The sequence below is a fragment of the Acartia tonsa genome, chromosome 11 (genome assembly GCF_053477335.1).
Source record: "Acartia tonsa isolate MP-2025a chromosome 11, ASM5347733v1, whole genome shotgun sequence".
NCBI classification, from domain to species: Eukaryota; Metazoa; Arthropoda; class Copepoda; order Calanoida; family Acartiidae; genus Acartia; species Acartia tonsa.
Genome location: NC_137270.1, coordinates 24,762,094 through 24,775,617, shown reverse-complemented (window position 1 = coordinate 24,775,617; position 13,524 = coordinate 24,762,094). Strand labels below are relative to the sequence as shown.

The 13,524-nt window shown below is 32.0% G+C and overlaps 1 protein-coding gene across 3 annotated transcripts in view; it reads right to left on the bottom strand.

Moving 5' to 3' along the window:
- Positions 1-13,524, bottom strand: part of Rh50 (Rhesus blood group-associated glycoprotein Rh50) — a 47,985-nt gene that overhangs the window by 13,404 nt on the left and 21,057 nt on the right. For all 3 annotated transcript variants that reach the window (XM_080176461.1, XM_080176463.1, XM_080176462.1), the window contains 4 exons: positions 8,957-9,040; positions 7,847-7,935; positions 1,177-1,240; positions 246-351 (listed from right to left, as the gene is read on the bottom strand). In XM_080176461.1, coding sequence (XP_080032587.1) covers positions 246-351; positions 1,177-1,240; positions 7,847-7,935; positions 8,957-9,040 — 343 coding nt within the window. The remainder of the gene's footprint in view (positions 1-245; positions 352-1,176; positions 1,241-7,846; positions 7,936-8,956; positions 9,041-13,524) is intronic.

Below are 13,524 nucleotides of genomic sequence, written 5' to 3'. Positions count from 1 at the left end.
GATAGATATGTAATTTGATAGACAGGAAGATAGATAGATATATAGAAAGACAGAAGATAAATGAATAGATAGATAGATATAATGGATAGATGGATAAATAGATAGATGGACGTGACTGATAAATATAGAAATAGATAGATAAATTCACAATAAAATATACCAATATTTTCTCAATTAGATAGAAAATTATATATCTACTCTAACGAATAATATTTAGATTGATAACAAGATAGGAGTCTGCTTACCTGGGGATCTTCACAATGTGGGTGAAGCCAGCCCTGCATAAGAATGGACCATTGTATGCTCAGAGCTGATATCAAAAAGTTGAGAGAAACTGCAGAGAGACCGTATCTAGAATAAGCATTTTCATAGAAACAAATAAAAATATTGAAGAAAAGGTTTACAACTATTTTAGCGAAGGATACCTTCACCCTCCGAAGAGAAATGGCCCTAAGAATATAATGTTTCTTGCACCTTTTTTCTTTTTAAAACTAAAATTAAAAGTGGTGGGTTTTCCCATCCTTCCTTTAATTGAACCTAAAGGCCTCTAGGGGCATATTCGCTAGTACAATATAAAATATAAAGAAAATTACCAATTCAAAGTGTAGTTTATATATTCAAAAATTTTAAAAGTGAAGCTTTTCTATAATTAGGTTCAGTACGTCCGTCCGTAGATAAACAAATAATTTAGGCATGTTAGAATTGGCCTATCCATTCCAAACTTGGCATGATGATTCCTTTAATAGTCAGGTACAATTAAGAAAATGTAGCAATTCTATAACTGTTACCAGAAAATCCTACGCACACTTAAAACATGCTAATCTTTATTTTTTTCGACAAGATATTTTATGATATATTAATCCTATAAGATCCATCTGATTTTTTATAATTATTGTACTTAAGTAACATGTTATAAGTTAAGCAGCTCTATAATCAATTTGCTCTTTTAATAGTATCCAATATTTAAGCAATTTTATAATAAATTCATATACAGCTTTGTTTAGACTTTTATATTAGTATTCTGCTTTCTAACTCTACAAGTGTTAATGTTTGTTTGTCCTACCATCTGATTTTAAAGCTTTGCTTTTATGGGTTTGTCATACTTATTTATAACAAATAACCTAAGAATAATCACACATCTCAATAATGATTCAATGAACAAAAAGCTTGACTTACTTTTTCAAGAATGTCATAAGAAAACCAAAACCAATGAAGATCATAACATGAACATCTTGGAACACTAAAATACAAAAATAGATATTAGTTATTTCTCGTATCGTATTATAAATAAACAGCTTTCCGCGGATATAAAATGTACAATAATAAATTTAAAACCAGTTTTTTTCAGCCCCGAGATGCCGAAGGCACGGGCTAAAACAGTTAGATAGATGGATAGACAGGTGAATGGATAGACAGATAGATGGATAGACAGATGGATAGATAGATAGATAGTTGGAGAAATTCATAAACAGTTGGATAGATGGATAGACAGATGGATGAATAGATGGATAGACAGGTGGTTGGATAGATGGATATACAGGTGGATGGATAGACAGATAGATGGATAGACAGATAGATGGAGGGCTAGATAGATGGATATTTAGATAGAAAGAAAAATAGATGGGTATTTAATGGTGGATAGATGGATTTATGTTAATAAATAATAGATTTAATAATAAAACAATTGATAAAATTTTCTAAGCCTTTTTAACCATTAATGGAAATGCTTTGTTTTTAAAGATTTCTTCGGAAATATTTTCATATTTTTTTCTGTACAAAAACAACTCCACGACATGTGTTAGGCCACGTTTTTGTTGTAGCATCATTAATATGAATTCTTTTTAGCATTGTCCAATGTCCACGGGAGTAAAAAAAATGCGCAGTTTAAAACGGGTTTCCATTAGAAAACACCTAAAATGCGTCTCTTTTATCTCCTCCCTTCCTTTTCCCTTTTATCTATTCCTTGAATTAAGGTTGGTGTAGCCAACAAAAAATACATTTATCACTTTTATTATCAGACTTCACTGTAAAAATTTATCAAAAATATTTTTTTTTATATTTTTTGTTATTGAAAATGCTCATATAAAAGTAAAAGGATCTGTGTGTGTGTGTGTTTGTACCGAAGGATCTCGCTAATCAGTGAACAGATATGGTTCTGCTTTACAGTGTAGCTTCTTATGGGTCCTGGGAAGGATTATCACTATTTTGGGGGTGGGTACCCATTTTAAATTCAAACTTTTTGAGGTGAGGTTAATTTTTTCTAGGGGCTAAATTTTCTAGGATGGTGGAATATAAAGCTTCCCAGGACCTGTAAAGGCTAAACTGTAAAGTAGAACCATATCGGTTCAGTGGTTAGCGAGATCCACACACACACAGACAGACACAGATCATGTTAGTTTTATAAAAGGATAAATCAGTAAATAATTCAACATTTTAATGTTATAAATCATTAAAAAAATTTATATTTTTGTTGATTTTTTACAGTGCCCAAACATGCAGGGTAATTAATCTTCAAATTTTAGAGCATTGACTTGATTCTAGTATTATATAACAACAATGTTGCCAATCAACCAATTTTAACATGAATGGTCAAGTATCTCTTTTTAAGCAAAAAGAATTGCTATGCATCTTTATTTATCAGGGGTTATAATAAAAATATACATGAAGTAATATTTTTTTTTAGAAAACGAAGCTTTTCTATAATTAGGGTCGGTCCGTCCGTCTGAGACAGATAGCTTTTTTCGTTAATCTAGGCATGTTAGAATTGTCTTATTGATTTCAAACTTTGCATGGTGATTCCTGTAGTAGTTAGGTACGATAGAAAGCGTAGCAAATCTATAATCATTACTAGAATGTTCGTACGTCCATTTTAAACATGTTGATTTTTTACTTTTTTAACAACAATTTTTTTTGTGATTTAATTATCCGATTTTTGGTATACTGATTCCTAGGACAACAAAGTACAATATCATAAGCAACGCAACTCGATAATCAAGTCCTAAAATGTAAGTATGTCCATAAACATTATCCTGTATCTAGAAGTTTTTCAACAATTTTACTTACAATTTTGCTTTGTCTCTTATTCATTTATATTCTGATTATTCAGTTCTGACACTATACAAGTGTTAATGTCCGTTTGTCCAACCGTTTCAGAGCTTCGCTTTTATGGGTGTTGTCATCCTTGTTTTATCTAAAAAGAAATGGTATCCAAAGTTTTAAAACAACGATATCTTATTGGTTGGCCAAAAACTTTAGGTGCTTTTATCGGATTTTGTTAGTTTAAATTCTTTCTTTATCCTTTTATTTACAATCTACATAAGGCAGAAGTTTACACTAATAATGAAGTAAAAATCATCCAAAAAATTATAATCCTTATCAGATGAAAAGTAACGCCCATACCTACTATATAAATAGCTGAAGAAATATTGAATTTTAGAGTTTATATAATGATAACAAGATCAATTATGTCCAAAAATATTATCTAATTCAACTGACCCTTATGAGATAATTATAATTAGATATCGTACTATTAAAACGCTTGGAAGTGTTTATCTAGTATGTCTTAGAAACCGATTGAAGTCTGATGGATTAGAACCCGTTCACAGCCATAATGAAAAATCATGTATAGTTTCAATGTGATATGCATGTATCATCGTCTTACAGACAACTTTCCACGAAAATGATAAAATAATACCACAAAACCAATATTACCAGTTTCTAACTATACTAGAATTTAGCTTATAGGTTTTCATGTTACTACTCGCGGAAAGCTGTCTTTAATACGATGCGATAAACAGGTATTCTAATACTTTATAGAATAGCAGACAAAATAGACAAACAGACAATAACCAAAGACTTAAATTAAAAATTTAAATTGTAGCTACGCAACTTAAAATATATGGTCTGAAAAGATTTTAACGCCCATCAAGAAAGCAAACAACAAGCCCCCATTTCTCTTCCTACTTTCCAAACTACTTTCTTCTTTCTTATCATAAAATTGTTCAGGGATATAAAGGGATAAGACAATGGCTTACCAATTGAAGGACATCCCCAATGATAATACACAAAATTATCTCTTCTTTAGATTACATTAAGTGGTTGAAACGGTAGGACACTCAATTTATTGAACCAACCAATCACAATTCAATAAAGGTTCCAAAATTTATTAAGCCAATAAAACGTTATCATAAAACTTTGGGAACTAGTATAATAAACAGCCCAATGTCCCCTCCCTCCATGAAATTGTTGCGTTCCCCTGTTTTAACATTCTAAGCATCATTTCTTATCACCCCTTTACATTTTAAACTTAACCAGTAACCAGGGAGGGAGGGGATATTGGACTGTAAATTATACTGGTATCCAAAGTTTCAAACCCATGTTGTCTTATACGATGTCTTAAACTTTTGGGTTCTATAATTGAATTTGATTGGTTGGTTCCAAACTAGTAATGACCAAACTTTTCCACCAATATTGTAAAGAAAGGGAAATGTTGTTGATCATCATTTGGATTGTACATTATTTTATCAACCATTACCTTATCCCTTAAGATCCCTGACTACTAGTAACCCATTCCCATTTATAACTTGTTGCCCTTGGCGCACAAACTTTCTTGGATTGTGACGAATATTCCCCAATGTTGATAAACAAAACTATACATACTCTAAATTAATGGTTAAAAAAAGTTTATAATCAACTAGTTTGGAACTAACCAATAAAAATTTCACAAAAGTACCCAAAGTTTTTGAGCCAACGTGTAAGATAACGTTGTTTTAAAACTTTGGGTACCAGTGTAATTTATAGATATCCCCTCTCTCCTTTGAATGTTTGTCTTTCAGAAAACTTTTCTTTATCTTTAGACTTTTTTCATTATTTGCCGCGCCTCCAAAGATAGACTCGACTTGAACCAGTATTTTTAATCATTTCTTTTTAAAAGCAAAGCTTTTCAATAATTAAGGTCGGTCCGTCCGTACGTCCATTATAAACATGTTGATTTTTAACTTTTTTAACAGCTAATTTTTATGTGATATAATTATTCCATTGATCTCATTTTTGGAATACTGCTTCCTAGGACAACAAAGTACAATGCTATAAGCCAAGCATCTCTATAATCAAGTCCTAACAATGTAAGTATGTACTTAAACAGTATCCTGTATTTAAGAAGTTTTTCAATAAATTTACTTCAAATTTTGTTTCGTTTTTATCCTTTTATAATCTGATTTTTCAGTTCTGACACTCTACAAGAGTTAATGTTCGTTTGTCGTACCATTTAAGAGCTTCGCTTTTATGGATGTTGTCATCCTTGTTTACATTAGAGTGAAATGTGCATTCTTTCAACTTAAAGTGTAGGATACAGGAAGAGGTTAATAGAAGATTCTCACTCTCATCACTCATTCAATTTTAGATAATTTGATATTTATAAGCATTTTATAATCCTATTATATAAGGTAGTAGGTTTTTCTTGCTGAAGCTTAAAATCTCGGAAAATACTAGTTTAAATTTGTTATTATTTTCATAGAAGCTTTATAAATGTCTTTGAGTGTTTTTTTTGCTAGTTTTTCTTTTACCCTTCCTCCTGAAAGAATTCAAGCAGCTAGTAAAAAGTGAATCATTAAAGTATTGTATAATGGTATGTGTATGTTGCGTAAGATCTTATAAATGTCTTAACCCATATGACTATAATTTTCACGGATGCTTCGTGATAGTGAAGGATAAGTTTTAGATTTATTGAGATTATGTGGATGGAGAGGGTGTTGGTGCGTTAACCCCTCCCGGGTTAACCCCACCCCTCCCTAACCCTGCAGGGTTTAAGTATTTAATGTTTATAAAATATTTCTTCGAAACCAATTAATATCCGGTGGATTCAAACCGGCTCTCAGCCAAACTGAAAAATCATGTATATCATACTGGTCCCCAATGATTCAAAGACACGTTTCCATATTAGTTGGATAAAAAAACTTAATTAAATTATTAAATTAAATTAAATCTTGATTCTGTTGCTCAAACCATCAATGTCAAGTTTTTTTAACAATAATCTTAATCTACTGCAGGGGTATTTTGTTTATCTTAATTTGGGGACTCTTACAGCATTTTATCGTCTATTGTCTTATCCCTTTAGATAGTAGAACAAACTTAAAATATAATAAAAGAGTTGCTTCGCTCTTATCTAAAATTGTATAATATGGAGCTAAAAAATATTTTTCTTTCAAGAATTGTAATCAAATGAATCAATCTTATGTGGGCATTTTTTAATAATTTGTTGCCGGATAGGCGTTAGCTTAGTTTTTACAACCAATCGTATTATAAAAAAGTATTAGTTTTCTGCTACTTAAAAAATAACATGGAAAAAGGAAAAAACAGTTATAGGGGGGTTTGGGGGGAGAGGGGAATTAAGCCAATAAAACCCTTCCTTGGAACTATAAGCAACTTCACTGTAAATAAAAACAATATCGTAATGGGACTAGTGGCTGCTACCCTAGAGGGGGTTCGCCCCTTAAATTATTTGGGGGAGAGAAACCATTTCGGTACCTTCCCCAAATAAAAATCATACAAGGACCTTTAGTAAGCTTCACTGTAAAGAATACTAATCTAGTACACACACACACACACACACACACATTCTACCCAGGGATCTAAAGGGATAAGACAATGACCGATAAATTGATGTACTGTACATCCCCATCTGTAGATTACAGTGAGTGGTTGAAACTATTGGACCAATCAACTTAATCAACAAACCAATCCCCAAAGTTGTTAAGCCAAACGTTACTTTAAAACTTAAAATGGGGACAAGTGTAATAAACAGCCAAATGAACCTTCCCTTACTGCATTCTACAATAAGGGGAAAAAAGCCAAATATAAACTTTTATAAAAATACTTTGGGCTATAATTTACAAATTGTTATTGATTACCCCCACAAAGATCTAAGAATTAGATTAACAAAATTTGGACCAATAGTTTCTTTATTGCGTAATACAATTGGAACAAGAATGACAACATCCATTTAAGTGAAGAGCATCAAATCAGACAAACGGACATAAAGAAACATAAATATAAATTTGTATAAGTTTGAAAAAAAGGTATGAATAATGACATACTTATATTTGAATTTTATTGGCATTATGCTTTATCACTCTAGAGATCACGATTCAAGTAACAACGAGGTACAATCTTGAAAGCGTAGCAACTTTATCATTACCAGAAAGTACGCACGTAAATTTTAAACCCCAAATTTTAACAAAAACGATGATCATTTAAATTTTTCTTTGAAAAAAGGTTCCCCACAGGGTTATACACTGGAGGACCGTACGGGTTACGTTTGTTTTTATTTTTGTGTATTTTTGAATCAAAGCTTGCTAATGTGTATGATGTACGCGGCCAATCGTCCTACAGAAAACCAACATTTTGATTGTACTACCTTTGTCTGGAGGTCCTAATTGTGCATAGTATTGAGCTACGCCTGTTTTGGGTCAAGGCAACTTTATCCTAACTCTATCTGCAGTAGAAAACAATTTTATTAAATTTAGTTATGACGCGGTGTTATACTGGGATTTGAACCCATGACCTCCGCAAGGCGGCGTACTCCACTTACTTACAGAGAGTGAGGGGACAATGGGCTGTTTATTACACTAGTCCCCAAAGTTTTACAACAATGTTTTTATTGCTGACTTAATAACCTTGGGGACTTTGGTGAATTTTGATTAATTGGTATATTAAGTTGAGTGTTCAAACGTTTCAACCACTAATGTTACGCTTCAGAATGGGTAATTTTGTGTATCATCATTGAGAATGTACATCAATTTATTGGTCATTGTCTTATCCCTTTAGATACCTGACGAGGTCCACTTACTTGAATAAACTCTAACAAGATGATGGTGAGAAGAATCGACATTGTCCTTCTCATCAAAATTGTTTCTCATAGCATATTTAGGATCATATCTAAAAAATAGAATATGCGAATTAACTGCAATTCATGGTAATATATTTTTGGTAACGAATGCTTCCTGGATCCTTGGATTCTTACAAGGTTTCTGGATCTAGCAGAACAAGAAATATTTCTGGAGCTACCAATGTTCACCTTTGCTAGTTGCCAGCAACTTATGCATAATCCTGACCACTGCCAGTCTTTAAATGATCCTGGCATAAGCAATATTTCCCTGTCAGTTTGACTGTCTGTTTGACTGTTTGTCAATCTTTTTGTCTGTCTGTGTCATAGGCGTCCAAGGGGGGGGGTAATGGGGCGATTACCCCCCCCAAACGATTTTGGGGGTGCCGTAGGCCCCCCCTAAAATTTTTTTCATTTTACCCCCCCCATTCAAAATTTACCCCTACCCTGGGGGTGCCGTAGGTACCCCCAACCATTTAGGAGGGGGTATTTACCCCCCCCCCCAAACATTTTTGGGGGGGTAAATACCCCCCCCAAAATAAAAATTCTCTAATAAAAAAAATTTTTGCGCGCTTCGCGCGCATTTTTAATACTATATATTTAATAAAATTCAAATTACCCCCCCCAAAAATTTTACCCCGGGGATAAATTTTGGGGGGGGTAAACTAAATTTACCCCTGCCAACAGATTTCATGGGGGGTAATTACCCCCCCCCCCCCAAGCAAATTTTGGGGGGGGTAAAAAAAATTTGCGGCGCGCTTCGCGCGCCATTTTACCCCCCCCAAACACGAATTACCACCCCCCTAAAAAATTTTTACCCCCCCCAAAATAAAAAGCTTGGACGCCCCTGGTCTGTGTGTTTGTCTTTTTGTCTGTTTGTTTGTTTCTCTATTTCTATGTAAATATAACTCTATGTTTGTCTCTAAATTTGTCTTCCTGTCTGTCTTGTTTCTTAAAATTCAAGTTTGTATGTCTGTTTGTATAATTATATCTGTATATCTATAAGATAACCTTTCTGTCAGTGTATCAATCTATTCATCTATTTACCTTCCTATCTATCTATCTATGACCTACCTTACAAAGCATCCAAATAGAATGATGAAAAGTATTTGAACTAGGAAGAGCAAGGGTATGTGGATAGATGAAGTCCACGCCATCCTGAAAAATAAAATTTAGTTGAAATTATTACCGCTAGATGATATTGCCTCGTTGGAAGCAAAGCCTAGCTGTACAAAATAGGCTGTTTGCCTATTGGATCTGACAATAAAAAAAAAGATTTTTACATAAATTCTGCATTAACCTAGATTATTCTTTATTACTTCTAATTTGTTGTTAGTAAGTTTTTTTTATTGAATAGATTTCCCTTGTTAATTAACTAAATCAATTAATCATTCCTTTTTTAATCCTTCTTTTATAAATGTTAATCATTTTTGTTAATTCAATAAATAATTCTCGGAATATTAACTAAGATTATAAAGACAGAATAAAATCTTATAATTTTCATTTAAAACTCTACATTATTTAAATTAAAGATTAAACAAGGATGACAACATCCATAAAAGCTAAGTTTTAAAATCATGCGGTAGCACAAACGAACATGAACACTTGTAAAGTCTGTAAAGTATCAGAATATAAATGAGCGGAATATTAATTTGAGTCTAAACAAAATTGTTTCAAAAATGGCAAAATAAGGCTAATGTTTAAAGACGTCCTTAAATTTTTAGGACTTGATTATAGAGCTGCTTTGCATACAATAAAGTTTTCCAAGGAATCATTGTTCAAAAATTCAAATGAATATATCATACAAAATTCTTGTCAATAAGTTAGTTAAGTTAAGGATCAGTAACTTTTCAATGGACTTGCAGACTTACTGGTAATGATTATAGATTGCTACGCTTTCTAAATCCTACCTAACTGTTACAGATTTATCATGCAAAGTTTCACATCGATAGGTAAATTCTAACATGCCTAAAATCCGTTACGAACGTACTGACCGACCCTAATTAAAGCAAAGCTTTGCTGTAAAAAATAAAAAATCGTTTTGATATTAACTGGCTGTGTAATTCTTTAAAAGAAATACTGGATTAAAGTTTTTTTAATATTTTAATATTGAGAAAAGAGATTTATTTACACTAAATAAATACAATTTATTTGCGTTATTAATATTCGTCCCAACCTGGGTTATTGCACTCACCCCCACAATCTCAATTTTTATTATAAAACTTGAAAAAAAATCGAGGAAATTTTTTTTTAATTACTCAAAGTTTAGAGCGTACAGTCTTTTTATTATTGTAATGAATTTCTAGTAGGTAGACTTTTCAATTTGATAAGCTGATAAAAAACCTCTTTTTCTAGATTTTTAGAAGAAGAATAATAACACGAAACAATTTAGATTTTATAGTTATTTATTTTTGAGAATAGATTTTTTAATAAAAAGTGATCATAATCATACTGGTAAAGATATTTTAAAAGCTCTTTTTAAAGAAGTAATACTTCTTTAATATGTTATTATTTTATGGATTCCATTGCTAACAAAAAAAAACATATATACCCAAGGGTATAACATTATCAATGTTTTTTGTTAGTAGTGGAAACATTTTATGAGCACTAGAAGTTTTAGCGATTCCCATGAAGATTAGGCTTTTAAAATGTTTTTAGATTTAATTTTTTCAAAATCTTCAAACAAAAATAAAAAAATCTTCGAATTTATTTTTCAATGTTTTTCAGTTTTTTTTCAATGTTTTTAGGTAGCTGTGTTTAATGTCCTAGGAAAATGGGGATAGATATCACCGATTTTGGCCTACCTATTCTATTGACGTCATAGTAGAGGGAAAGAGAAAGGGAAGGAGGAAAGAAACCATCTAGAAAAGAGATGGGGTATAGGGTATTTCCTGAATACAATAGAATAGGTAGGCCAAATGCAATGACATCTATCCACATTTTGCTAGGGCACTATAGACAGCTATTGTTTTCAGAAACAATTCTTCTATGAAAACATCCAATAATGCCTAAGATGATCTTTCAAGTGCTCCGTGTAAAACTGTACAATGTATGTCCATATCAAAATCATTTGCCATATATAAATGATGACAACATCTAAAAAAAAGTAAATACACATTGGCCAGCGAAACTTAAAAAAAAAAAGATTTGCAGCTGAAAAAATCACGTATCTGATTTTATATACTGCCATAGAAAGTGAAATATTAATACCTAAATTTCAATTGAATATTCTTCATAGTTTTATAAGTTTAGAAAACAAATATGATAATTTACCTAGGGTTTAACTTAAAAGAAATTTAATGATAGTTAAACTCATAATCCGATTTTGTACAGTTAACATGGGGTTTTCTTTAGTTTTACAATTGTAAAAAAAAGAAATTTTTAGAACCAAATATAAATTTAAACTTTAAAATCAGTATTTTATTTGCCATTAGCGGCTAAGCCCCTAGAAGCCTCCAGTGGCACTTTAAATGTTTGGTTATTGGTCTCTACGATACCTATCTATGTTACTTTTAAGTCTCTACGATACCGAACTATATGGCGCTGAAATCTCTGCGAAAAAAAATTAGATTTTTTTGTGATTTCTCTTGGAAGGGTGGTGGTACCCTGCCCAAAATAGTAATAAACCTTCCCGAGATCTATGAGAAGCTACTCTGTTAAGAAGAACCCGATCGGTTCAGCGGCTACCGAGATCATTCGGTACAAACAGACAAACACACATCCTGTTACTTTATTACAAGGATTGTACTTTTTAATCTGGTGTACATTCACGCATTACTGGGTATCTGTCACCCAACTTTGAACTCGCACTAGTATGTACTAAAAAGGGTATGTACGGTATTTTTGAAGACGAATTTAACTATTGAAAACAATTCTGCCAAGCCTCCAGCTTGAAATGTTTTGTGTGTTTTGACAATGTCGTAAAATATTGCTACATTTTATTAAGAATGTTATAATTGTCCTATAGATTTAAAACTTTGTATAATAAATCAATAACGATAATGTACAAATTAGAAAGCGTTTAAGTTAAGTTAAGTTAAGTTAAGAATAGTTATTTCTCGCATCGTATTATAAACGGCTTCCGCGGATATAGAATGTAAATTTTTATATTCGTAGAAAGCTGGATATAATACGATGCTAGACATAGTTTTTTCGTATGGATGAGAACCGGTTCCTATCCACCGGGTTCGAATAAATACGAGAAAACAAATGTGATAATTTACCTCGGGTTTTACTTAAAAGAAATTTAATGATAATTAAACTCATAATCCGATTTTGTACAGTTAACATGGGGTTTTCTTTAGTTTTACAAATTTTCAAAGGAATCATGCACTAAATTGTAAAAAAAAGAAATTTTTAGAACCATATATAAATTTAACCTTTAAAATCAGTATTTTATTTGCCACTAGCGACTAAGCCCCTAGAATCCTTTAAATGTTTGGTTTTTTGGTCCATACGATACCTATCTATGTTACTTTCAAGTCTCTACGATACCTAACTATGTGGCGTTAAAATCTCTCTACGAAAAAAATTTGATTTTTTGTGATTTCTCTTGGAAGGGTGGTGGTACCCTGCCCAAAATAGTAATAAACCTTCCCGAGACCTATGAGAAGCTACCCTGTTAAGAAGAACCCGATCGGTTCAGCGGTTACCGAGATTATTCGGTACAAACAGACAGACACACAGACAAACACACATCCTGTTACTTTGTGTGTTTTGACAATGTCGTAAAATATTGCTACATTTTATTAAGAATGTTATAATTGTCCTATAGATTTAAAACTTTGTATAATAATCCCTTTAACTGTAGGGTACGTTTTATTGCAAGAAAATTTTGTTAAATATCAAATATTATTCAAAGTAATTTAAAACCCATTAATAAACAAGGACTCAGTTATCTTTGGGAGACGTAGTTGAAGAGTAGCCTTGCCACCAAAAAAGTCAAGATATTTCTAGCGTAGTAACACCATCCAAAAAAAACAATTAATCTTAAGGAAGAAAATAACCATTACATATTTTGTTCAAAGGGACAATCTTATACTTTAGTTTTACAGTGACAAAGCAGACTGACAAACAGACTGATAAACAGACATACAAAAAGACTGACAAAAAGACAGACAAACAGACAGACACACAGACTGACAAACAGACTGACAAACAGACTGACAAACAGACTGACAAACAGACTGTCAAACAGACTGACAAACAGACTGACAAACAGACTGACAAACGGACTTGCAAACAGACTGACAAACAGACTGACAAAAAGACTGACAAAAAGACTGACAAAAAGACTGACAAAAAGACAGAAAACAGACTGACAAAAAGACTGACATAAAAACTGACAAACAGACTGACATAAAAACTGACAAACAGACTGACATAAAAACTGACAAACAGACTGACATAAAAACTGACAAACAGACTGACATAAAAACTGACAAAAAGACTGACATAAAAACTGACAAACAGACTGACATAAAAACTGACAAAAAGACTGACATAAAAACTGACAAACAGACTGACATAAAAACTGACATAAAGACTGACATAAAAACTGATATTAAAATTTTTATGTTTATTTTTTAATGTTCCGTACTTACCATTTAAGTGAAAAAAAATACTAGAAAATACTGGACTAA